This window comes from Mustela lutreola, chromosome 16 (genome assembly GCF_030435805.1).
Source record: "Mustela lutreola isolate mMusLut2 chromosome 16, mMusLut2.pri, whole genome shotgun sequence".
In the NCBI taxonomy this organism is placed as follows: Eukaryota; Metazoa; Chordata; class Mammalia; order Carnivora; family Mustelidae; genus Mustela; species Mustela lutreola.
Genome location: NC_081305.1, coordinates 53707884 through 53734770, shown reverse-complemented (window position 1 = coordinate 53734770; position 26887 = coordinate 53707884). Strand labels below are relative to the sequence as shown.

At 43.2% G+C, this 26887-nt stretch overlaps 2 protein-coding genes across 2 annotated transcripts in view; one reads left to right on the top strand and one right to left on the bottom strand.

Annotated features, from left to right (window-relative positions):
- Positions 1–8463, top strand: part of LOC131817711 (zinc finger protein 615-like) — a 35673-nt gene extending 27210 nt beyond the window's left edge. Inside the window, exons 8-9 of the mRNA XM_059151237.1 lie at positions 471–566; positions 6476–8463. Of these exons, the coding sequence (XP_059007220.1) occupies positions 471–566; positions 6476–7836 (1457 nt within the window). The 3' untranslated portion in view covers positions 7837–8463. The remainder of the gene's footprint in view (positions 1–470; positions 567–6475) is intronic.
- A 9915-nt stretch (positions 8464–18378) lies between these two features.
- LOC131817394 (V-type proton ATPase subunit D-like) lies at positions 18379–19749 on the bottom strand. Its single transcript, XM_059150681.1, has one exon. It carries the CDS (start codon positions 19648–19650, stop codon positions 18907–18909), a length of 744 nt encoding a protein of 247 aa, XP_059006664.1. The 5' UTR covers positions 19651–19749; the 3' UTR covers positions 18379–18906.
- Positions 19750–26887: the final 7138 nt, after the last annotated feature.

Here is a 26887-nt window from a genome sequence, read left to right as displayed (position 1 = left end):
GATAAGGAACCTTCCTGAGTTCTGTGAGTTGCTCCAGAAAATTAACTGAATCTGAAAAGGGGTCATGGGAACCTCTGATGCATACATATTCTATCAGAAGCCCGGGAAATAATTTGGACTTGTGACTGGGGAAGTCTCAGGGAAGTGGGGGGTGGGTGTGCAGTGTTGTGGGCGTGAACCCCTACCCTGTGGATCTGAAGGCATCACGAGGTGGAGAACATCAGAGCTAAATTGTTGGACACTCAGTCAGTGTCCCTTGGTGTCATGGAATTCCTCAGTGTGCGAAAACCTCCTGTATCGGATGTCAGTAGTACTGTAGAAGAGTATCAGCAGTAAAGGAGATGCATAGTACAGGAAGGTTATCCTGTATGATGTGAAAATTGTTTTTTTCTTAACTGTAACATTCGGTGGTCTTCCCAGACCCCAAGCCTGAAGCTTGGTCTTTAATCTTTTGTCATTCCCATGAACAGGTTTTCATTCTGGCAAACCAGATGCGCTCTCCAAGTTGGATCCAGGAGACCCAACATGGACAGGAGAAGATGACATCCCCTGTCGTACCCTTTCAGGTGAGTCAGAGAACCCGGAGGGGGTCAGGAGGGGGCAGGCTGTGGAAATCATACTCTGATTGGTCAGATAAGAGGCACAGCTGTGAGAGGTAGCCAGTGCCTTCATGCATCTCTCTCCTGATGTGTGACCTCTTTTTCTTCATAGGAATTTAGAGAAAAATGTATGTTTTACCTATTCGGGGATCTCTTCCATTTTTATTTTCTGTACATCTTAATTTTTTGCTTATTTTCATAGTTCTCTTTTTCTTAGGATTCACAGATCTTTCTCTTCTTCTTCTTCTTTTTATTTGTTTTGATCTTTCCTTTCTTCATACCCTTCTACTTTCCTTGCCAAAAACATCCACTGCCCAGAGGCCCCTCCCCAACAGAAAACTTTGAATTCCTCACTGTCTTCTAACTGCTGTACCTTTCTGTCCCACTGGTAATGTTGGTTTTCCTTCCTGACCTCCTCTAAATCCTGGATGCTGTGTCCCCAAAGTAAAGTGGTCTTCACTGGGCCCTTGTCCTCACTTTGAGGTCCTCCAAAGTTTCTGTTTTCCATTTTCTCATCTGGTCTCCTAACTGTCAAACTTTTCTTTCTTTTTTTCCCTTTCTTCCTTCCTCTCTGTCTTTGTTTTTCTTTCTCTCTTAATCTCTCTCTTTTTCAAAGCTTTATTTAATTTATTTAATTAAGCTTTATTTAATTAAGCAATCTCTGTGGGACTCCCACTCAGAGCCTGAGATCAGGAGTCGCATAGTTCTCTAACTGAACCAGCTAAGCACCTCAAACTTTCTTTATTTTAATAAGCTAAGCTTCTTCTGTTCCCTGCAGGAGACTCTCAAACTGACATGTCGTGAAAGTGATTTGCCAGACTCAGTTCTGTATCATTCACTCACCCCTTGGCAACTTTCCCAAGTTCCCAATAAGTGCAAGGAACTCTCATCATCTTCCCTCCCAAAAAACCCCTATAAGCTTAGGTTCTCTATACTCCTGTGCATCTTACATCCTGGCCATGCAGACATTACCTCAGATGTTCCCTATATGCAGGGCTGTCATCTTTTTTTTTTTTTTCCTAAAGATTTTATTTTATTTGACAGAGATTACAAGTAGGCAGAGAGGCAGGCAGAGAGAGAGAGAGAGAGGAGGAAGCAGAGGAAGCAGACTCCCTGCTGAGCAGAGAGCCTGATGCGGGGCTTGATCCCAGGATGCTGGGATCATGACCTGAGCCGAAGGCAGAGCCTTTTTTTTTTTTTTTTTAAGATTTTATTTATTTGTTTGACAGACAGAGATCACAAGTAGGCAGAGAGGCAGGCAGAGAGAGAGAGGAAGGGAAGCAGGCCCCCTGTTGAGCAGAGAGCCCGATGCGGGACTCGATCCCAGGACCCTGAGATCATGACCTGAGCCGAAGGCAGCGGCTTAACCCACTGAGCCACCCAGGCGCCCAGAGCTCTCATCTTTAAAGGAGTCTCTTGTTCATGAATTTGAGCTTAAAAAATACTTTAGCATTCTCCAGTCTCCATTTTTTTTTGTTTTTGTTTTTTGTATTTTGTGTTTTTTTTTAAATTTATATTTTATTTTCAGCATAACAGTATTCATTGTTTTTTGCACCACACCCAGTGCTCCATGCAATCCGTGCCCTCTATAATACCCACCACCTGGTACCCCATCTTCCCACCCCCCACCCCTTCGAAACCCTCAGATTGTTTTTCAAAGTCCATAGTCTCTCATGATTCACCTCCCCTTCCAATTTCCCCCAACTCCCTTCTCCTCTCTAACTCCCCATGTCCTCCATGCTGTTTGTTATGCTCCGCAAATAAGTGAAACCATATGATAATTGACTCTGTCTGCTTGACTTATTTCACTCAGCATAATCTCTTCCAGTCCCGTCCATGTTGCTACAAAAGTTGGGTATTCATCCTTTCTGATGGACGCATAATACTCCATAGTGTATATGGACCACGTCTTTCTTATCCATTCGTCCGTTGAAGGGCATCTTGTTTCTTTCCACAGTTTGGCGACCGTGGCCATGGCTGCTATAAACAGCCATTGGGGGTACAGATGGCCCTTCTTTTCACTACATCTATATCTTTGGAGTAAATACCCAGCAGTGCAATGGCAGGGTCATAGGGAAGTTCTATTTTTAATTTCTTGAGGAATCTCCACACTGTTCTCCACAGAGGCTGCACCAACTTGCATTCCCACCAACAGTGGAAGAGGGTTCCCCTTTCTCCACATCCCCTCCAACACATGTTGTTTCCTGTCTTGCTAATTTTGGCCATTCTAACTGGTGTAAGGTGATATCTCAATGTGGTTTTAATTTGAATCTCCCTGAGGGCTAGTGATGATGAACATTTTTTCATGTGTCTGATAGCCATTTGTATGTCTTCATTGGAGAAGTCAATCATATCAAAAAATGGGCAGAAGATATGGACAGACACTTCTCCAGTCTCCATTCTAACCTAAGCCAGATCATAATTCAGGCCTCCTTTAATTCCTCTATCTATTTACTAATTTTCAACTTCTCGTTCCTTGTAGGTGTTGAACTGTTGTATTCATTTCTCTGAAACTTTTATTCTTTTCCATCATATTCTGCTGACATTAAGTCCCAGTTAACCATGTTACCTGTCATAGGATATGAAATTGTGTTCTCCATAATGTATTTTCTTTCTTACATAAATACAGCGTTTTGTCATCTCTCTTACACTCTCAAAACTGTGTTCTGTACATATGATTGCTTCCTTCCTTCATTCCTTTAAAAATCATTTGTTATAGCACTGTATGCTTGAGGATCCAGTGGACATGCATACAAGTACACCAAGAGCTTTCATTCTAAGAGGTTTAAGAAATTAATCAAAATAAATAATATGTCCAGAGGGTTAAAAGTACTATGATAAAATTTAGTCATTAGAACAGAACAGTAGGGGCTTGGTCTCCTCTTTAGGAATGGAACTTACAAGGTGCCTTAGGGCCAGGAGGTGAGGGAGATTAGCAGGCTGCTGGATTGGGAGTGTTCCAAGCAGAGAGCAAAGCAAACTTAAAAGCCCAAAGCAGGAATGTGTTTGAGAAACATTAAGGACCTGTGTGGGCCGAGTGGAGTGTGCTGTCGGGAACATGATGGAAATAAGGTCAAAGAGGCCATAACAGCAGGGGGGAGGGAGAGTAAGATCATCCAAGTAATCCATTTCAAGGAATCGTGCTTTTGTTTCTAAAAAGATGAGAAAACATGAGCAGTTCTTGAGTACTGGGATGACATGAACTAATTCTGTTTCCAGAGAATCCCTCTGGTTGTTGTACAGGCAGTAGACAGTGGCAGGCAGAGGAGCCATGCACCACGTGATGGCAGATCACTGGCTTCAGCATGGGTGGAGGGGAGGTGTTGGTTACGTTCTGGATGTAGTGATTACAGAGGACACGTGAGATTCGACATTAATGTGGCCTTTGTGAGAGGAAGGAATGGATGGAGGTGGAAGGTAAGGCTCTGGGCATGATAACAGGTATTAGGGACATTAAAACAGCGTGACTGAACAATGAGTGCTTGGCCTTGCCCGTGATTTGAGGTATGGGAAATCCTTGTGAAGGTACATTTGAGCAGGTAGATGAGGGATGTGAGTAGGCTCTCTGGGTAAGGAGCGTTCCACAGTAAAACTGGAAAGCTCAAAGGAAACAAAAGTGAAAATAAACTTTTGGGACTTCATCAAAATCAAAAGCTTTTGCACAGCAAAGGGCACAGTCAAGAAAACAAAGAGGCAACCCATGGAATTGGAGAAGATATTTGCAAATGACAGTATAGACAAAAGGTTGATATCCAGGATCTATAATGAACTCCTCAAACTCAACACACACGAAACAGGCAAACATATCCAAAAATGGGCAGAAGATATGAACAGAGACTTCTCCAATGAAGACATACAAATGGCTATCAGACACATGAAAAAATGTTCATCATCACTAGCCCTCAGGGAGATTCAAATTAAAACCACATTGAGATATCACCTTAACACCAGTTAGAATGGCCAAAATTAACAAAACAGGAAACAACATGTGTTGGAGAGGATGTGGAGAAAGGGGAACCCTCTTCCACTGTTGGTGGGAATGCAAGTTGGTGCAGCCTCTGTGGAGAACAGTGTGGAGATCCCTCAAGAAATTAAAAATAGAACTTCCCTATGACCCTGCCATTGCACTGCTGGGTATTTACTCCAAAGATATAGATGTAGTGAAAAGAAGGGCCATCTGTACCCCCAATGTTTATAGCAGCCATGGCCACGGTCGCCAAACTGTGGAAAGAACCAGGATGCCCTTCAATGGATGAATGGATAAGGAAGATGTGGTCCATATACACTATGGAGTATTATGCGTCCATCAGAAAGGATGAATACCCAACTTTCGTAGCAACATGGACGGGACTGGAAGAGATTATGCTGAGTGAAATAAGTCAAGCAGAGAGAGTCAATTATCATATGGTTTCACTTATTTGTGGAGCATAACAAATATCATGAAGGACAAGGGGTGTTAGAGAGGAGAAGGGAGTTGGGTGAAATTGGGAGGGGAAGTGAATCATGAGAGACTATGGACTCTGAGAAACAATCTGAGGGGTTTGATGTGGCGGGGGGGAGGGAGGTTGGGGTACCAGGTGGTGGGTATTATAGAGGGCACGGATTGCATGGAGCACTGGGTGTGGTGAAAAAATAATGAATACTGATTTTCTGAAAATAAATTAAAAAAAAAAAAAAAGCTCAAAGTAAAACTGGAAAGCTGGAAAGCTCCTGAGGCAGGAGTGTGGTCTGCAGAAATTAGGAAGAGTAGACAGAGCAAGACTGGAGAGAAGGTCAACGGGGTCATGGGTGGGGGTTGGGATAGCAGGTTGCATAAGAGCCTTTCAGGGACATGGTAAGACCTTGATTTTATTCCTCATGAGATGAGAAAACATTAGGGAGTTTTGAGCAGTGGAGGCTTGACTCGATATAATTTATGTTTGGAAGGATCACCTTGGTTATTGTCTAGAAAGCTGATAGGAGCTGGCTGGGCAGGAACAGGAAAGCCAAGCAGGAGGCTGCTGCTGTAGAACAAGAAAGTGATTGGCTTCCACGAAGGTGGGAGGCATTGGTGTTGGTCCAGTTCCGGTTATGATTATGAAAAGGGCAGGCGGGACTGATCACGGAGGGAGAAACTATGTGTGAGTGAGACACAGATGATAGGCTGAGTCCTGTCCTGGTTAGAGGGAAGAGTAGAGGCGTCATTCGCTGTGCCGGAGGGGCTTTGTGGAGGAGGAGATTCAGGACAGGAGATCAGGAGTTCCCTTTTGGATGTTGTAGGTTACATGTTGTTTGGAGCCCAGCATGTATCATTATTGTTGCTCCCCAAGGCAGATGGTAACAGCGAATCCTCCAGGGAGGCTTGTCTTCCTCCACAGTGTCGCCTGATTTCCTGCATCTCTCTCCATCTCCATTGCTCCTTCACATCAGTTTTCACAGTGTGCAGCTTCCTGTGTCCTTTAACCAAACTGCAGTGTAGGCCCCCTGAACATGAGGACTCAGAGTGTGTCCCCAGCATGAGTACTGTGTCCTGCACACAGTAGTCCTCAGTACAGATTTGTGACGTAACTGAGTCTGTCTCTGGCCAGTTTGGATGAGGTGGCCCTCCAACCTGTGGTCTGCTGCTCATGGGAAATTGTGTGTATTTCAAGGCCTCGTTTAGAAATCAGTCAAATTGTATTTATTTATTGTGAAGGATCCAACCTTGTTTTTACACTAACTATCTTTTGGGTTATTTATATTATTGTTTTATCAGATGTGCAAGGAACATTAAACATGTATTAATACTAATTTCATAGAGCCATCACTAAATAGACATAGGACATCAAGGGAGTCTTTTAGTTGTCTTTTGTCCAAAACAAGATGATAAATGAATTCCTTATTCTTTTCCTTTCTAGGAATCTGGAAACTTGATGACTATTTGCCAGAGCACTTACAAACTGAAATCATGGAGAACAGCGTAGAGCGATGGCACAAACAGAGAACATTTGAAAGTAATGTTCGTCAGAGAACAGCTCATTTTGTGTTAAGGCAAAATCATGATATGTATGACTTACATGGAAAAATTATAAAACCAAACTTAACTTTACTTCACCAGAGCAGAAGGTGTGAGATAAAGAACCCTGCAGATCTTATTGGAGATGGGAAATCCCTTCTGCATGCTAACAATGAACAATTTCATCCTAGAACTAAATTCCCTGAGAGTAGGAAACTCATCAATACTAAGTCCCAGTTAATCAAGCATCAGAAAACACAAAAAACAGACAAGCCTCATGTATGCAGTGAATGTGGGAAAGCCTTCATCAAGAAGTGCCGGCTCACTAATCACCAGATCATTCATACAGGAGAGAAACCCCACAGGTGTAGTCTGTGTGGGAAGGCGTTCTCCAGAAAGTTCATGCTCACTGAACACCAGAGAATACATACAGGAGAAAAACCTTATGAATGCTCTGAATGTGGCAAAGCCTTTCTCAAGAAATCACGGCTCAGTATACATCAGAAAACACACACAGGAGAGAAACCCTATATATGCAGTGAATGTGGGAAAGGCTTCATCCAGAAGGGAAATCTCATTGTACATCAGCGCATCCATACTGGAGAGAAACCTTACATATGCAGCGAGTGTGGGAAAGGCTTCATCCAGAAGACATGCCTGATAGCGCATCAAAGATTTCACACAGGAAAGACTCCCTTTGTGTGCAGTGAATGTGGAAAATCCTGTTCCCAGAAGTCAGGTCTCATTAGACATCAAAGAATCCACACAGGAGAGAAACCCTTTGAATGCAGTGAATGTGGGAAAGCCTTTACCACAAAGCAAAAGCTCATGGTCCATCAAAGAACTCACACGGGCGAGAGACCCTATATCTGCAGTGAGTGTGGGAAAGCTTTTGCCTACATGCCTTGCCTTGTTAAACATAAGAGAATACACACAAGAGAGAAATGTGGAGACTCAGTCAAAGTGGAAAATCCTGCCTCAGGGAATCACGGCTTATCACAGACTGGTGGTGCCACGCAGGGGAAAGACCTTGTCAATACCGTGACTGTGCAGGTGCCTTCTGTGGCTTCTCAGACGTCACTAAACATCAGTGGGCTCTTAGCAAATAGGAATGTAGTCATAGTGGGACAGCCTGCAGCCAGATGTGCGCCCTCAGGAGACAACAGAGGATTTGCACAGGATAGAAATCTCATGAATGCAGTGAATGTGGTCATGCCTTCCGTGGTCAATTATGTCTTATTTTATGTCGCAGAAAACCAGTAGGAGAAAGCAGAGAAGGGTTGAGCAAAAATTTCTAGGTCATATTATATCTGAAAAGTATATACTGCGAGGGACGGTTATGAATCCTGAGGGTGGGAAAGTTTGAGCTCATCCTATTAAAAATATGCCTTGAAACAGAGGCATTATCTGATGTCAACCCAAATACATACGCCTCAGTTGCTGTGCGTGTCTGTCAAAGGAATGAAGGAATATCGAGTTCAATAAGTGCAGGAAATAAGTTCAATCAGGACTAACCTTGGGTGGGTAGGATGTGGGGCATGTGTATATCAATTCAGTTTCTGCAGGCCAATGGGAAGGAGTAATTGGAAACTGGGATGTCTGCTGTGAACTCTTAGAAGGTTATTTTATACAGAGGCACTTACGGAACAGCAGCCTTAGAATGAGTCAGCTCATTCATTTACCGAGTACTTGTTAAGTACTCCCTTTGTACTGGGTCCTGTTTGAGGAGGTGAGGATTCAGAGGTGACCAAAACAGAAAAAGGCCATGGTCTCCTGGGAGAGAGCACTGAGGTCCTGGATTATTTTTCAGTGGTACATTTACACCAGCTAATGTAGAAAGAGGATGTAAATATCTATTCTACGTGAAATAGATACCGTCTTGGTTCATTCTGGTGGCTGTAAGAGCATTCTGTAGCCTGGATGGCTTATAAAAAGAGAAATTTATTTAAAAGAAAAAGAAGTGCAGAGTTCCTACAGAATGAAAGGTTCAGAATGTTCTAAATTACACGCAAGAAGTCTTGAATAAGTAATGAAAGAAAAGAGTTATTTCTGTTTTGGAAGCTGCAAAGTCAAAGATAAAAGTGGTGGGAGATTTGGTGTCTGCTGAAGGTCTGCTTCCTGGCTCAGGGAAGGCAATCATCTCACTGTGTCCTCACACAGGGGAAGGGGAGAGCCATTCTCTGGGATGTCCTACCAGGGTACTAATCCCATTTGCGTATGTTCTACTATCATGACCTAATCACCTCTCAAGGCCCCACTTCTTAGTACCATCATATCTGGGATTAGGAGTCAATACATGAATTTGGGGGAGGGGACACACAGTCCAGAGAAGATAATGGAGTATGGAAGTCCCCTTATGTGTGGGGTATATGTTCTAAGACCCCCCAGTGGATGCCTGAAGCTAGGCAAGCACTGAACCCTATCCTATATACAGTATGTTTTTTCTTACACAGGCACACCCCTGGTGAAGTCGAATTTATAAATTAATCATAGTAAGAATTAACACCAAAACCAATAATAAAATAGAACAAGTATAACAATACCCTGTAATAAAAGTTATGTGAATGTGGTCTTTCTCAAAACATTTTACTGTCCTTTACTCGCCCTTCTGGGAGTATGAGAGATGATAAAAGGCCCATGCCATACGAAGTGATGTGGAGGACTTGTGACTCAGGGTTAGGTCAGTGCTGCTGTCAGGAGGATTTGTGACTTAGGGTTAGGGCACTGCTGCTGTTAGGAGGATCATCTGCTTCCAGACTGCCTTTGACCTCAAGTAACCCCTGAAAGTGAAGCCACAGATAAGGGGTGACACTGTTTGGTTCTAGGGATTATGATATTTTCTTACTCAAAGGGTATATTACTTCAGTGGAGGGCAAGGACTCAATGGATTTTAAAGCACCCTAGGATATAAGTAAGTTTTTATTTTTTAATGTCCTTATCTTCTGAAGTAGGTTAAACATTCCTTGACATTTTGTTTTTGCTATTTAAATTCTAAAGTTTTAAAAATAAAATAAAAAATCAGTTCCTCAGTTGCATGAAACCAAATTTCAAGTGCTCAGTAGCATCTGTGACTAGTGGCTACTCCTTTGGAGAGCACAATGAGGCAAATTTTGTAGCTTCACTATATGGCTGAAAAGCATAGACTGAGAGAAATCTGTCATCATCTCCAGAAATTTATCTTGGAGCGTATTGGTTTGCGTGGCTTTATGTTACCGAGCACAGAAAAATTAAGGCAAATATGTTGGTCTGGAAAGTAAATAAATTAGCCAATGGACTGGTCAGAATGTTTTGTCACTGAAGGAAGCAGTAAGTCATTCGAAAGCAGTTCTAAAGAATACAGACGTCTCCTTCCAAATCGTGTGTGATTAGAGACTCAGTAACTGAGTATAAACCAGGCAAGAACATAAAAAAGAGGTCCTCAGAATAAAAAAGAAGACAAGAGTCTTTGTTTCTAAGACTGGAGAATCTAGGAAATGGGAGATGAGGTCCTTAAGGTATATGGAGAAGAACCTTTCTATTTGTCCCCAGAACCATCACCCTTGAGAGCTGCCACCGAATCAAGGATTCCAGCTGGACTGGTCGCTGCTGAGTTGAGACATGTGGTTTCTCCTTAGGATTCCTTCTCCCTCTTCTGGGAGTGGGGGTCTTGGCCTCTCACTACTGAATATTTTCCCTCAATCTCATAAATACCACATAGTTATCCACCTACCTGAGTTACAATCAGTTCTCTCAAAGGAAAAGAAACTTCCTGTCTTGTGCCTGTCTCAGCATTCAATCAGAAATGCCCGGTTATTGGTATTCGTTCCTTCAGATACATTCTGAAGCTCGCTGAGGAAACATTACTGAACAAAATAGGCAACAGCACAGCCTTTATGGACCTTACAGTCTAGTGAGGGGGAGACAGTGGATTACCTAATCTTAGGAAGTGATAAATACTGTGAGGAAAAAGCCTAGTAATACTAATTGACAGTAATGTATAGGTTGCAACAGGACAGGCTCTTCTCTGCCTGCCACCCACACACCCATGGGCTATTTGGATATAATTTGAGCCAAGACAGAAGTAGTGAGGGGAATCACCCATCCTAATATTTGTAACCACAGAACAGTTTACAATTATTTCTAATGATTATGACAGGCCTCTTGTCTCACATCCTCTGAGAAACTTAGAATGCAAACTCCCAAATCACACCCCATGCATCCTAAACCAGAATCTCTGAGGCGGAGTCTAGGACAACGGCCTGACAAACACCTAATTTTCCGTACTCTTTACCCTAAAAACAATTACTGCCCACCACCGCCCTCACAGTATATCTGGAAGGATTCAGGTGCTGCCTTTCTCATTGGCTCTAGGTTTGTTGGCCTTGATTTTGGTTGCTTTTTTGGCCTTTTGCCCAGACTTTGATTTTGTTGGCCTTGCTGGCTTTTTTCCAAGTCTCCAATCCCAATTTGGGTTGTTCCAGCTGCTATTTCCCTCTGGTGGGTAATAGCCACCCCTCACGCGCTGCCAGTTTCTGGGAATCTTCTGTTCTTTAAAAATTGCTTTCGTAAGCAAAAATTACTTGGGCTGCCTGGGTGGCTCAGTTGGTTAAGTGGCAGACTCTAGATTTCTGCTCAGGTCAGTATCTCAGGCTCTTAGGATTATCCCTGCCTCTAGCTCCTACTCCTTGGTGAGTCTGCTTGAAATTCTCTCTACCCTTCCCCTGGCTCTCTTTCAAACAATAGAGATCTTCAAAAAAAATTAAAACATTACCAAAATTTCTATGTTTCCTAATTTTTTAAAAAAAGATTTATTTTAGAGAGCCCAAGTGACCGAGAGTGCGAGGGGCAGAGGGAAAGAGAGAATCTCAAGTGATTCCCCACTGAGTGCGGAGTCTGGGCTCAGTCTCACAACCCTGAGCTCAGGACCTGAGCCAAAATCCAGTCAGTGCTCAACCGACTGAGCCACCCAGGTACTCCTTATAAAGAGAATTTTAAAGGATTCTTACCATTAGAAGTTTTAGGTCAGGGAGAATGACAAATTAAAACTGTACAGATAGTTCTAAAATACCATGAAAAAAAGATGTACGGGTTGTTAGGGTCCGTGATCAAAGGAACGAGACTGACACAAAACGAAAAATCAAACAAAGCTTTATTTTGCGCCAAACATCAAAAATCAAACTGACTGGTAGGGGATATCTCTTACGGAGAGACAACGACGATGACCCTGACAAGGTCACTCCCAAGAAGGCCACTCCAGATGAAGCCACTCCGGATGAGGCCACTCCGGAAGAGGCCGCTCCCAAGAAAAGGCCACTCTGGACGAAGCCGCTCCCCGGAGGAGGCCGCTCCCGACAACGAAGAGGCAACGACAACAGCGACAATGACAAGGAGGACAACCCCGATGACACAGACTCTACTCCCCATGACGCCACTCTGACAAGGCTGGTCCCCAGAAGAGGCCACCACTCCAGACGAGGCCGCTTGCCAATGAGGCCGCTCTGGACAGGGCCGCTCGATGACAAGGTCGTACACCGACAGGGCCACTCCCCAGCGAAGGCCGCTCTGGAGGAGGCCGTTCTCTGATGGGGCTGCTCTAGACGAGGCCTCTCCCCCAAACAATGCTGCTCCTGAGTAGGCCGCTCACCGGGGAGGCCTCACGTTGAGGAAGCCGCTCCCGAAATGACAGCTCTGGCGAGGCCCCTCGCAGCGGGGGCTGCGGCTGGGGGCAACAAGATCGCTTGTGGCTCGGGGTGGCTCGAGGTTCAGGGCAGCAAGGCCGCTGGGGGTGGCGAGGCTGTTTGCGGTGGGGCCGTGGCTCAGTGGTGGCGAGGCTGCTTGGCCCCGAGGCTGTGGCTGGGGGTGGCGAGACCATTCCCCGCGGCGCCGCTGTGGAGGGCCGCAGTTCTGGGTGGCAAGGCCGGGGCTCGGTAGTGGCGAGGCTGCTGGCAGCTCTGAGAGCTCTCCTACTCCTCCTCCTCAGTCTCAGCAAACTAACCTTTATAGGGGTGGTTGAGCCCGGCCCACACACAGGTGGCCAATGAGATTGCAATACACAGGAAAACTGCACAGTCATGCTAGGTCTGCCACACACAGAAAAAAAAAAAAAAAGCAACTGCTAGGTAACACACGGGTGGCCAATTGAATTTCAATTTACCCTTGTAGATATATGCGCGCCCCACTTATTGGATGTCTTCACCTGGCCTGACCCGCCCTTGTATCTAGGCTTTGCAAGTAAGTTCCTCTGGGAGGGGCAGGGTAAATCAAAGTTCACTACATGAACACAAAATGACTCCCTCTGGCCAACCAAGCCCCTACACGGATTATACCCTCTCCACTCCCCCCTACCTCTTTTGCCTGCATACAATAATGGCTAGTATTTCTTAAGTATGTTTATTTTACTTGGAAATGATGCCAAACAAGGCAATAGCATATCTGATCACCTGATCACTCTCTCGTGCTGGGTATTTTGGGGAAACACTTGCATATATCTGAAGCCTCACCCATCTCCTTTCCCTACTGGATGGGGCGCCCTAGACAGGTCTCCGAGGGCATCTATTTCCGCAGCCCCGCCCTCCACCATTCGCTCAGCCCTATCTAGGGTCTCCGACCCACCTAACACAGAACTGCACTATTGTTCTCACCTCCACTCCACCCCATTCTCAAATCTCACCAGGACTAGAAGTCTCCCATACTTCCTCCATGGTCTGACCGCTACCCCTTTAAGGCCTTGGCTCCCACACCGCCCGTAGGCGGTCGAAGAGTCCTCGTGTCCTCTAGTCCTTAGCTGTCCGGGTCTTCCCCACCCAGCGGAACCGCACTCCCCGCAAAGATGGCCGCCCCCACGGTGCTCCTCTGTAAGGGCTCACAGGCGCCGCCATCCTTCCAAAAGGCTAACCAGAAAAACCACAGGGTGATGCGGGCCTTGAGTAGGGTCTGCCTCTGCAAACTTACTCATCACAGAGCTGTAGCCAACGAGAAGGCGGAAAAGGCAAGGAGATACCCCAAATCGACTTCAGCGTCGTCTTTGGGCCCTAAGCGGCAGCCCCCGCTACCGTCTTTTGGACCCAGACCGCAGTGGGGGGCGTGGCCACGTAGGTCACAGAACCGCATCCCGGGCCAGAACCCGGCTGCCTGAACCCAACGAGGTTGAGGACACACCTGATGCGTTTCTAGCAACAGCGGGGGGCGCCGGGACTGGGTTATTTGGGAAGTGAGTTCAATCTCTGGTAGCGGCAGGTGGAGTCTACCGAAGTTCAGCGTCAGGTGGGTTTCTCCGGAGTGAGGCTCCTAGATAGGCAGAGAGACAGGCATAGAGAGAAGGAGGAAGCAGGCTCCCTGCTGAGCAGAGAGCCCAACGCAGGGCTTGATCCCAGGACCCTGAGATCATGACCTGAGTGAAGGCAGAGGCTTAACCCACTGAGCCACCCAGGGTGGGGTCCGTGTTTTTAAGCGTTTAAAGAAATTAATGGCCGAAGGCCCGACTGTCTGCGTCTGTGTCGGCATGAGTGATTCTACTTGCGGGGCGTGGTGAGGAAGAGCTGGAATGGTAGAGATGTGTATCAGGTGTGTATCAGGTGTGTTATCAGGTTCTTGTTTCCCTGCGGGGCTCGGACATGGAGAAACTTGGGATGCAGGGTGTTAGCGAAGGCGTTTCTGGCCAAGATTTCAGACTTAAAGGGGGTCTGGTGGCTCAGTCGGTTAAGTGTCCGCCTTGGCTCAGGTCATGGTCTCAGGACCCCGGGGGTGAGCCCAAGGTAGGTCACCCTGCTCAGCTGTTAGCGTCTCTGGTTCTTTTCTTTGTTGGGAGTTCTTAGTCATTCTGTCAAGGGATGGTTGAGTGAATGAACAGAGTCCAAAATATCAACCACAACCCAAGCAAGGTGCATCCTAGGCACATCTGGAGTAGTCGGTTGGAAGTCACCATTGAAAAATAAAGCCAAAATGAAACCCAAGAATAAAATTTAAAAAAAGGAAGGGCGCCTGGGTAGCTCAGTGGGTTAAGCCTCTGCCTTTGGCTTAGGTCATGGTCCCAGGGTCCTGGGATCAAGTCCCACATCAGGCCCTCTGCTCAGCAGGGAACCTGCTTACCTTCCTCTCTCTCTCTGCCTACCTCTCTGCCTACTTGTGTGATCTCTGTCAAATAAATACATAAAATCTTTAAAAAAAATTTGAAAAGTAAAAAAGAAAAGAAAAAAATGGGGAGACTATACTCACTCAGGATGGACAAAGCAGGGTGTTCCAGTTGTTCTTCATGAATTTTGGTCTGTGTGTTAGAGGATACTACATCCCCAAATTACAAGGAAAGTGAACCATATATAACATATTGAGTAGAGTGAAAAAAGGAGTAAAATGAAGCATATTATCTAAAAAGAAAAAGCATAAGAAAAAGATAAAAAAAGAAAAGGAGAATTTTATCTGAAAAATAAACAAGTTGTGAGGCAGCACCTAGAGCTCAATATACTATTTTCCCCTGACATTGGGATATTACGGTATTACAGGATCCATAGGGCTGTGGTCCACCTGTTCTTCCAGACTGTCCTCTGCCGCTGTTTCTTTTTTAATTTATTTTTTCTTTTCAGCATAACAGTATTCATTATTTTTGCACCACACCCAGTGCTCCATGCAATCCGTGCCCTCTATAATATCCACCACCTGGTACCCCGACCTCCCACCCCCCACCCCTTCAAAACCCTCAGATTGTTTTTCAGAGTCCATAGTCTCTCATGGTTCACCTCCCCTTCCAATTTCCCCGACTCCTTTCTCCTCTCTAACTCCCCATATCCTCCATGCTATTTGTTATGCTTCACAAATAAGTGAAACTATAAGATAATTGACTCTCTCTGCTTGACTTATTTCATGCAGCATAATCTCTTCCAGTCCCGTCCATGTTGCTACAAAAGTTGGGTATTCATCCTTTCTGATGGAGGCATAATACTCCATAGTGTATATGGACCACATCTTCCTTATCCATTTGTCCATTGAAGGGCATCTTGGTTCTTTCCACAGTTTGGCGACCGTGGCCATTGCTGCTATAAACATTGGGGTGCAGATGGCCCTTCTTTTCACGACATCTGTATCTTTGGGGTAAATACCCAGGAGTGCAATGGCAGGGTCATAGGGAAGTTCTATTTTTAATTTCCTGAGGAATCTCCACACTGTTCTCCAAAGAGGCTGCACCAACTTGCATTCCCACCAACAGTGGAAGAGGGTTCCCCTTCAACATCCCCTCCAACACATGTTGTTTCTTGTCTTGCTAACTTTGGCCATTCTAACTGGTGTAAGGTGATATTTCAATGTAGCTTTAATTTGAATCTCCCTGATGGCTAGTGATGATGAACATTTTTCATGTGTCTGATAGCCATTTGTATGTCTTCATTGGAGAAGTGTCTGTCCATATCTTCTGCCCATTTTTTGATATGATTGCCTGTTTTGTATGTGTTGAGTTTGAGGAGTTCATTATAGATCCTGGATATCAACCTTTTGTCTGTACTGTCATTTGCAAATATCTTCTCCCATTCCATGGGTTGCCTCTTTGTTTTCTTGACTGTGTCCTTTGCTGTGCAGAAGCTTTTGATCTTGATGAAGTCCCAAAAGTTTATCTTCGCTTTTGTTTCCTTTGCCTTTGGAGACATATCTTGAAAGAAATTGCTGTGGCTGATATCAAGGAGATTACTGCCTATGTTCTCCTCTAGGATTCTGATGGATTCCTGTCTCACGTTGAGGCCTTTTATCCATTTTGAGTTTATCTTTGTGTATGGTGTAGGAGAATGGTCGAGTTTCATTCTTCTACCTACAGCTGCCCAGTTTTCCCAGCACCATTTATTGAAGAGACTGTCTTTTTTCCAATGTATATTTTTCCTGTTTAGTCTAGTTTATTCCTTTTTTAAATTTTTATTTTCAAATATTCATATAGTTTGATATAGAGTTAAACTTCAAGGTAATCCCCTTTCCCCAATCAATGCTACCCCTATAGGTAAACCAATTCCTAATCCCCCTTTATCTTAGGAAAGTTGAGTCCTTTAACAAAGATATCAAGATACTTCCAGGAAGAATCAGAACAACCTTCCTCACCCACACTGAGAATTTACAACCACTCTCCCATCTTTTTCTTCCACCAGTATTTCTGTGTTTTTGTGTTTGTCCTGATAGTATATAAGTCTTATACTCGGGATTCTTTTTGACGAGTTTCTTCCTTTATTTGCATATATATGCAAATATATATATATATACATACATATATATATTATCTTATCATATAATTTTATCAGTCTTTTTGTTTGTCTGTGTTTGTTTGTATACTTCATAAATCTTACCTTGGGGCCCATTTGGGCTGAACCTTCTCTTTTATCTCACCTTTCGTTCCTGTTTCTCTCCCTCTCTCTTTTTTTCTTTTCCTTTTATTTTTCCTCTCATTTGGGTGGGGAACCCTGATTGCTCAGAAGCGTTTCAGGGTGCACCTTGATTGCACCATAGTCGATACATCCAGCTACATCTGTTCAGCCATCTCTCACCAAAATGACTAGGAGGAGGAATGCCCAACAGAAGAAAAATACAGAGGATGGACCTTCTGCAACAGAGCTAACGGCTATCAACATAGACAATATGTCGGAAAGAGAATTCAGGCTAACAATTATCCAAGAAATAGCTAGGTTGGAGAAAGCCATGGGTGACCAAATGGTATTGATTAGGGCCGAACTGAAAACGACGAGAGATCATGTTTTCAATATTAGGGAAGAGCTGAAAGCTACCAGGGATGAGCTTCACAATGCTCTCAATGAGTTCCAAACTAATCTAAATTCTCTCAACGCTAGAATAACTGAGACAGAAGATAGAATTAGTGATCTGGAGGACAAACAGATAGAGAGAAAGGATCAGGAGGAAGACTGGAACAAACAGCTTAGAAGCCACGAAAACAGAATCAGGGAAATAAATGATGCCACGAAACATTCCAACATCAGAATTATTGGAATCCCTGAAGGGGAGGAGAAAGAAAGAAATCTAGAAGATATAGTGGAACAAGCTCTTCATGAAAATTTTCTGAATCTCATGAATTGAGCCAGCGTTCATGTACTAGAGGCCGAAAGGTTTCCCCCCAAGATTACAGAATCTCGGAAGTCCTTGAGACACCTAATAGTAAGAATGAAGAATTATAATTGTAGGCAGAACCTCTTGAAAGCAGCTAGGACAAAGAAGATCCTTACGTACAGAGGAAAGCCCATCAGAATAACGTCAGACCTTTCCACAGAGACCTGGCAAGCCAGAAAGGGCTGGAAAGATATATTCAGGGCACTGAATGGGAAGAACATGCAGCCAAGAATACTTTATCCAGCAAGACTGACATTCAAAATGGATGGAGAGATAAAGAGTTTCCAAGACCAGCAAGGCTTAAAAGACTATGCAACCACCAAGCCAATATTGCAGGAAATATTAAGGGGGTTTCTTTAAAGGAAGAAAAAGCCCAAGAATAACATTGAACAGAAATATAGAGACAATCTACAGAAAGAAAGACTTCAATGGTAACACGATGTCAATAAAAACGTATCTATCAATAATCATCCTCAATGTGAATGGCCTAAATGCGCCCATAAAACAGCACAGGGTTGCAGACTGGATAAAAAGACAGGACCCATCTATATGTTGTCTACAAGAGACCCATTTTGAACCTAAAGATACACCCAGACTGAAAGTGAAGGGATGGAGAAGCATCTTTCATGCCAATGGGCCTCAAAAGAAGGCCAGGGTAGTGATTCTCCTATCAGACAAATTATATTTTAAACTAAAGACTGTAGTCAGAGATACAGAAGGACACTACATCATTTTTTTTTATCATTTTACTGTTTATACCATAATCACATTAAAATTGGCAGAACTCCCATGACAGATAGGACAGAGACCTGTCATGCAAGGAAAAATAGTGAAGGTTTCATAAAGCTTGAGAGGAAGCATCAGGGTTACACAGGACGGCGGCAGCACTCTCAGACAACAGTGCCCCAGTGTCGGAGCAGGAAGGAAGCAGGCTGCTACAGCAACAGCTGGCCCGAGGCCACTGCTATTTCCTAAGGGGAATTTCCTAATATGCTTGGTAAGCAGATCACTTGAACAGATGCACATGGAACAGGGTACTGCTTCTGCCGAATAAATTCTACAGGTTCCTTTGAGATTCTACAAATCTCAAGTGATAAATGGTTGCTGATTAGGATTTTGCAAAGGTAGTCCCAAAACCAACATCCAGGAAAATTTAACCACCAGTGAATTCTTAGGCCAAAAAATAAACAGCCACACATACCAAACCTACACATCGTGATTTAAGATGGTGCCATGTTAGGGCTTGTGAAATAACCAGAGCAGGAAAGATTATTCAAACAGAAGATCCTTATCCTTCTCTCCAGCCAAAAGATTAGCAGGCTCCATCACCTCGCCAGCTGCCCTCCGTTGCTCCAAGTCTTTCTCCGATTTTTCCTTGAGAATCTTTTTCTTCTCCTGTATTTTCTTTAACCTATAGAACTCTTCTCTCTCCCTCTCATCCAGCTCTGTGATGATATAAGCAAGGGTACGTTCAATCCGGGGAATGATGACATGTTCAATAGCATTTACCCGCCTGTTGGTGATCTTAATGGCTTCATCCAAAGTAACAAAGGAAGTCTGCAGTGAAGCTAGTTCCACCAGTAATTCCACTGCTTTGGCGTAATTCCTCTTTAATTTAGCCAACTGTTCCCCACCTCTGGCTAAACCAGTCAGCTCGTAACTATCAGTTCCTTCATGGTAATGTTCAAACACTGGCAAAGTAACATCTGCTACGTTATCTTTCTTAGCTCGGATCTTCACTTGGGCTTTATTAACATTCTGGATAACTGTGGTGCTGAAGTCCCCTGCTGTGAACTTGGCCTCAGCAAGTGAGAAGGCAGCTTTTCTCATCACTTCACCCATCAACATTTTAGTCTCTATTATCTTCTTTAGGATCTGTTGAAATCGAAGGGTTAAGGCATCAGATTTTTTCTTCAGGAGGTTTCGACCTGTCTGTGCTCCTTTTAATCGAGCCTTCATGATGGTCTGTGCCATGCGCGAGGGAAAGATTTCAATTCGGTCTTTGCCCGACATTCTGACGATGATAGTAAGGCTCGAATCCCTGGCCGGGCAACCGTGGCTGCAAGAGCCCTAGCCACAGGGTCTTCCTCTATGGGAGTCAGCTGGTTGTGTCACCTGATCTCCTCCCACTACATCATTCATTTTTTTTTTGATTTTTTTTTTATTTGACAGAGAGAAATCACAAGTAGATGGAGAGGCAGGCAGAGAGAGAGAGAGGGAAGCAGGCTCCCTGCTGAGCAGAAAGCCCGATGAGGGACTCGATCCCAGGACCCTGAGATCATGACCTGAGCCGAAGGCAGCGGCTTAACCCACTGAGCCACCCAGGCGCCCCACACTACATCATTCTTAAAGGGACTATCCACCAAGATGATCTAATCATTGTAAATATCTATACCCCCAATATGGGAGCAGCCAATTACATAAGAAAACTGTTAATCAAGATAAAGAGTCATATTGATATGAATACACTAATCGTTGGAGATCTTAACAGGCCTCTCTCAGAAATAGACGGATCATCGAAGCAGAAAATCAATAAAGAAACAAGAGCATTGAATGACACATTGGACAAGATGGACCTCATAGATATATACAGAACATTCCACCCTAAAACAACAGAATACTCATTCTTCTCAAGTGCACATGGAACTTTCTCCAGAATAGACCACATACTGGGTCTCAAATCAGGATTCAACCGGTACCAAAAGACTGAGATTATTCCCCACATTCTCAGATCACAATGCTTTGAAACTGGAGCTCAATCACAAGAAAAAGTTCAGAAGGAACTCAAACACCTGGAAGCTAAAGACCACCTTACTTAAGAATGCTTGGATCAGGGGCACCTGGGTAGCTCAGTGGGTTAAAGCCTCTTCTTTCAGCTCAGGTCATGATCCCGGGGTCCTGGGATTGAGCCCTGCATAGGGCTCTCTGCTCAGCAGGGAGCCTGCTTCCAGCTCTCTCTCTCTCTCTCTCTGCTTGCCTCTCTGCCTGCTTGTGATCTCTGCCTGTCAAATAAGTGAATGGAGTCTTAAAAAAAAAAAAAAAAAAGAATGCTTGGATCAACCAGGAGATCAAGGAAGAACTGAAACAATTCATGGAAACCAATGAGAATGAAGACACTTCAGTTCAAAACCTATGGGATACAGCAAAGGCTGTCCTAAGGGGGAAATACATAGCCATCCAAGCCTCCCTCAAAAAAATAGAAAAATCCAGAACATAGCAGCTGTCTCTACACCTTAAAGAACTGGAGAATCAACAACAAATCAAACCAACTCCACACATAAGAAGGGAAACCATCAAGATTAGAGCTGAGATCGATGAGGTAGAAACCAGAGATACAGTAGAACGTATCAATGAAACTAGAAGCTGGTTTTTTGAAAGAATCAAGAAGATCGATAAACCATTGGTGACACTAATCCAAAAGAAAAGAGAGAAAGCTCAAATACATAAAATTATGAATGAAAAGGGAGAGATCTGCCGCTGTTTCTTAGGTAACATGGCTGGTGCAGTTTCCCCACCCACTGTAAGGAGGGTGGGATCAGTGGAAGCCCATGTTCTGCATGACTTTTGTTTCCTGGAGGCTTTTTGTGCCTCTTCAAAGGATCAGCAAAAATGGCCTCACCCAAACCTCTGGCCCAGAGCAGAAAATTCACGGTCTGCCCTCTTCAATAAACCCTCCAGGACAGTCTCCTCTTCTCTAGGTGCCACTGGAAACTGCAGACTCCCATGGTGCATGCCCACCGAAGCTTTTCCAAAGATAGTCCCAGGGGCCCAGAAGTGCCACTATACCCTGTGACTAAAACTACAAGTGGTGGCAGGCTCCTGTGTGCACCCAAAGCTTCTGGATCACGTCTAGCTGTTGCTCTGATGTCCTTTCCAGGCCGCTGCCGCCTTGCGAGTTTTTGCCTGGTCGGGCACAGGTTCCAGACTTTTTTAGACTGCTCAGGGAGTGTGTGATCATCAACCCCCAGGCTTAGCACGATGGCAACTAAGAGTCCCTTCCTAAGCCCATTGACCATAACCTGCTTCCTGGCTCCACTGCTTGGAGACTACTGGTTCAGGCACCCCCTTTTTCACTCTGTGGCTCCTCGTCTCCCAAGACCCCAATGCCCTACTAGAATTATGCCTTTTCATTTCCAGAGCCCCTTTCAGAGAGGGAGTCTCTCACTAGAGCAGATTTCCAAGGGTTCCGATTCTGTGCTCTGGTGTTATATCAGTTTCTAGTAGCCAGCTTATGGAGACTTGCTCCCCTTGTTTATTTTCCAGTATCTCCCCAAAGATTCATGACTCCCCATGTCCTACCTTGCAAAAAGCTGTTGCTTTTCTGCTTGTAGAAATCCAGATGTGTATTCTTACATCTCAAGCTGATTTCATTGGGTGTTCAAAATGGTTTGATAGGGAATCCAGCTGAACTCAGAAACAGGAGCCCCTACTCTTCCACTGTCTTTCCTCCCCTCAGCTTTGCCTTTTAATGGTCATCTTTCCTATTTGCGTTTGCTGTCTCAACCCAGTACTGTCTCTCACTCCATTTTAAATCTTGCTTTTTAAAAAATCATTTGTTTCCTTTTAGTTTATTTTACCTTATAATTCCTGCTGCATAGGTTATGCATTTTAGCTTTTGTTGTATGCAGTGATTTAGAAGATCACCTTGTTTATAATCTTGGAAATTCCCTTGAAGTTTTTCAGAAATATTCTTGAGTTTATGTTATTTTATTTAGCAAAATGGCTTGCTTTTAGGTAGTCTTTCTACTCTCTATTCTAGTTTCCTTTGTTTTAACATAGGAATAATTGAGGATGAAATTAAAAAACTGTATATTGCTTGTTTATTAACTAATACATTATTTCCCTCCAATGTTACTAGAAATTGTTATTACTAAAAGGCACTGTGACATATTTGATACCTGTGAGTTCTGTATCTTTTTTTTTCCTTATTTTATTTTATTTATTTATTTTTTTATTTATTTTTTTTATTTTTTATTTTTTTTTAATTTTTTTTTTTATAATTTTTTTTTTAAATTTTTTATAAACATATATTTTTATCCCCAGGGGTACAGGTCTGTGAATCACCAGGTTTACACACTTCACAGCACTCACCAAATCACATGCCCTCCCCAATGTCCATAATCCCAACCCCTTCTCCCAAACCCCCTCCCCCCGGCAACCCTCAGTTTGTTTTGTGAGATTAAGAGTCACTTATGGTTTGTCTCCCTCCCAATCCCATCTTGTTTCATTTATTCTTCTTCTACCCACTTAAGCCTCCATGTTGTATCACCACTTCCTCATATCAGGGAGATCATATGATAGTTGTCTTTCTCTGCTTGACTTATTTCGCTAAGCATGATACGCTCTAGTTCCATCCATGTTGTTGCAAATGGCAAGATTTCATTTCTTTTGATGGCTGCATAGTATTCCATTGTGTATATATACCACATCTTCTTGATCCATTCATCTGTTGATGGACATCTAGGTTCTTTCCATAGTTTGGCTATTGAGGACATTGCTGCTATAAACATTCGGGTGCACGTGCCCCTTTGGATCACTACATTTGTATCTTTAGGGTAAATACCCAATAGTGCAATTGCTGGGTCATAGGGCAGTTCTATTTTCAACATTTTGAGGAACCTCCATGCTGTTTTCCAGAGTGGCTGCACCAGCTTGCATTCCCACCAACAGTGGAGGAGGGTTCCCCTTTCTCCGCATCCTCGCCAGCATCTGTCATTTCCTGACTTGTTGATTTTAGCCATTCTGACTGGTGTGAGGTGATATCTCATTGTGGTTTTGATTTGTATTTCCCTGATGCCGAGTGATATGGAGCACTTTTTCATGTGTCTGTTGGCCATCTGGATGTCTTCTTTGCAGAAATGTCTGTTCATGTCCTCTGCCCATTTCTTGATTGGATTATTTGTTCTTTGGGTGTTGAGTTTGCTAAGTTCTTTATAGATTCTGGACACTAGTCCTTTATCTGATATGTCGTTTGCAAATATCTTCTCCCATTCTGTCAGTTGTCTTTTGATTTTGTTAACTGTTTCCTTTGCTGTGCAAAAGCTTTTGATCTTGATGAAATCCCAGTAGTTCATTTTTTCCCTTGCTTCCCTTGCCTTTTGCGTTGTTCCTAGGAAGATGTTGCTGCGGCAGAGGTCGAAGAGGTTGCTGCCCGTGTTCTCCTCAAGGATTTTGATGGATTCCTTTCGTACATTGAGGTCCTTCATCCATTTTGAGTCTATTTTTGTGTGTGGTGTAAGGAAATGGTCCAATTTCATTTTTCTGCATGTGGCTGTCCAATTTTCCCAGCACCATTTATTGAAAAGGCTGTCTTTTTTCCATTGGACATTCTTTCCTGTTTTGTCGAAGATTAGTTGACCATAGATTTGAGGGTCTATTTCTGGGCTCTCTATTTTGTTCCATTGATCTATGGGTCTGTTTTTGTGCCAGTACCATGCTGTCTTGATGATGACAGCTTTGTAATAGAGCTTGAAGTCCGGAATTGTGATGCCACCAACGTTGGCTTTCTTTTTCAATATCCCTTTGGGTATTCGAGGTCTTTTCTGGTTCCATATAAATTTTAGCATTATTTGTTCCATTTCTTTGAAAAAGATGGATGGTACTTTGATAGGAATTGCATTAAATGTGTAGATTGCTTTAGGTAGCATAGACATTTTCACAATATTTATTCTTCCAATCCAGGAGCATGGAACATTTTTCCATTTCTTTGTGTCTTCCTCAATTTCTTTCATGAGTACTTTATAGTTTTCTGAGTATAGATTCTGTGTCTCTTTGGTTAGGTTTATTCCTAGGTATCTTATGGTTTTGGATGCAATTGTAAATGGGATGGACTCCTTAATATCTCTTTCTTCTGTCTTGCTGTTGGTGTAGAGAAATGCAACTGATTTCTGTGCATTGATTTTATATCCTGACACTTTACTGAATTCCTGTATAAGTTCTAGCAGTTTTGGAGTGGAGTCTTTTGGGTTTTCCACATAGAGTATCATATCATCTGCGAAGAGTGATAATTTGACTTCTTCTTTGCCGATTTGGATGCCTTTAATTTCCTTTTGTTGTCTGATTGCTGAGGCTAGGACCTCTAGTACGATGTTGAATAGCAGTGGTGATAATGGACATCCCTGCCGTGTTCCTGACCTTAGCGGAAAAGCTTTCAGTTTTTCTCCATTGAGAATGATATTTGCGGTGGGTTTTTCATAGATGGCTTTGATGATATTGAGGTATGTGCCCTCTATCCCTACACTTTGAAGAGTTTTGATCAGGAAAGGATGTTGTACTTTGTCAAATGCTTTTTCAGCATCTATTGAGAGTATCATATGGTTCTTGTTCTTTCTTTTATTGATGTGTTGTATCACATTGACTGATTTGCGGATGTTGAACCAACCTTGCAGCCCTGGAATAAATCCCACTTGGTCGTGGTGAATAATCTTTTTAATGTACTGTTGAATCCTATTGGCTAGTATTTTGTTGAGTATTTTCGCATCTGTGTTCATCAAGGATATCGGTCTATAGCTCTCTTTTTTGGTGGGATCCTTGTCTGGTTTTGGGATCAAGGTGATGCTGGCTTCATAAAATGAGTTTGGAAGTTTTCCTTCCATTTCTATTTTTTGGAACAGTTTCAGGAGAATAGGAATTAGTTCTTCTTTAAATGTTTGGTAGAATTCCCCCGGGAAGCCATCTGGCCCTGGGCTTTTGTTTGTTTGGAGATTTTTAATGACTGTTTCAATCTCCTTACTGGTTATGGGTCTGTTCAGGCTTTCTATTTCTTCCTGGTTCAGTTGTGGTAGTTTATATGTTTCTAGGAATGCATCCATTTCTTCCAGATTGTCAAATTTATTGCCATAGAGTTGCTCATAGTATGTTCTTATAATAGTTTGTATTTCTTTGGTGTTAGTTGTGATCTCTCCTCTTTCATTCATGATTTTATTTATTTGGGTCCTTTCTCTTTTCTTTTTGATAAGTCGGGCCAGGGGTTTATCAATTTTATTAATTCTTTCAAAGAACCAGCTCCTAGTTTCGTTGATTTGTTCTATTATTTTTTTGGTTTCTATTTCATTGATTTCTGCTCTGATCTTTATGATTTCTCTTCTCCTGCTGGGCTTAGGGTTTCTTTCTTGTTCTTTCTCCAGCTCCTTTAGGTGTAGGGATAGGTTGTGTACCTGAGACCTTTCTTGTTTCTTGAGAAAGGCTTGTACCGCTATATATTTTCCTCTCAGGACTGCCTTTGTTGTGTCCCACAGATTTTGAACCGTTGTATTTTCATTATCATTTGTTTCCATGATTTTTTTCAATTCTTCTTTAATTTCCTGGTTGACCCATTCATTCTTTAGAAGGATACTGTTTAGTCTCCATGTATTTGGGTTCTTTCCAAACTTCCTTTTGTGGTTGAGTTCTAGCTTTAGAGCATTGTGGTCTGAAAATATGCAGGGAATGATCCCAATCTTTTGATACCGGTTGAGTCCTGATTTAGGACCGAGGATGTGATCTATTCTGGAGAATGTTCCATGTGCACTAGAGAAGAATGTGTATTCTGTTGCTTTGGGATGAAATGCTCTGAATATATCTGTGATGTCCATCTGGTCCAGTGTGTCGTTTAAGGCCTTTATTTCCTTGCTGATCTTTAGCTTGGATGACCTGTCCATTTCAGTGAGGGGAGTGTTAAAGTCCCCTACTATTATTGTATTATTGTTGATGTGTTTCTTTGATTTTGTTATTAATTGGTTTATATAGTTGGCTGCTCCCACATTAGGGGCATAGATATTTAAAATTGTTAAATCTTCTTGTTGGACAGACCCTTTGAGTATGATATAGTGTCCTTCCTCATCTCTTATTATAGTCTTTGGCTTAAAATCTAATTGATCTGATATAAGGATTGCCACTCCTGCTTTCTTCTGATGTCCATTAGCATGGTAAATTCTTTTCCACCCCCTCACTTTAAATCTGGAGGTGTCTTCGGGCTTAAAATGTGTTTCTTGGAGGCAACATATAGATGGGTTTTGTTTTTTTATCCATTCTGATACCCTGTGTCTTTTGACAGGGGCATTTAGCCCATTCACATTCAGGGTAAGTATTGAGAGATATGAATTTAGTGCCATTGTATTGCCTGTAAGGTGACTGTTACTGTATATGGTCTCTGTTCCTTTCTGATCTACCACTTGTAGGCTCTCTCTTTGCTTAGAGGACCCCTTTCAATATTTCCTGTAGAGCTGGTTTGGTATTTGCAAATTCTTTCAGTTGTTGTTTGTCCTGGAAG

Excerpts from the sequence above, each read along its gene's own strand:
- LOC131817394 (XM_059150681.1), bottom strand. The coding sequence starts at position 19,650 with ATGTCGGGCAAAGACCGAATTGAAATCTTTCCCTCGCGCATGGCACAG.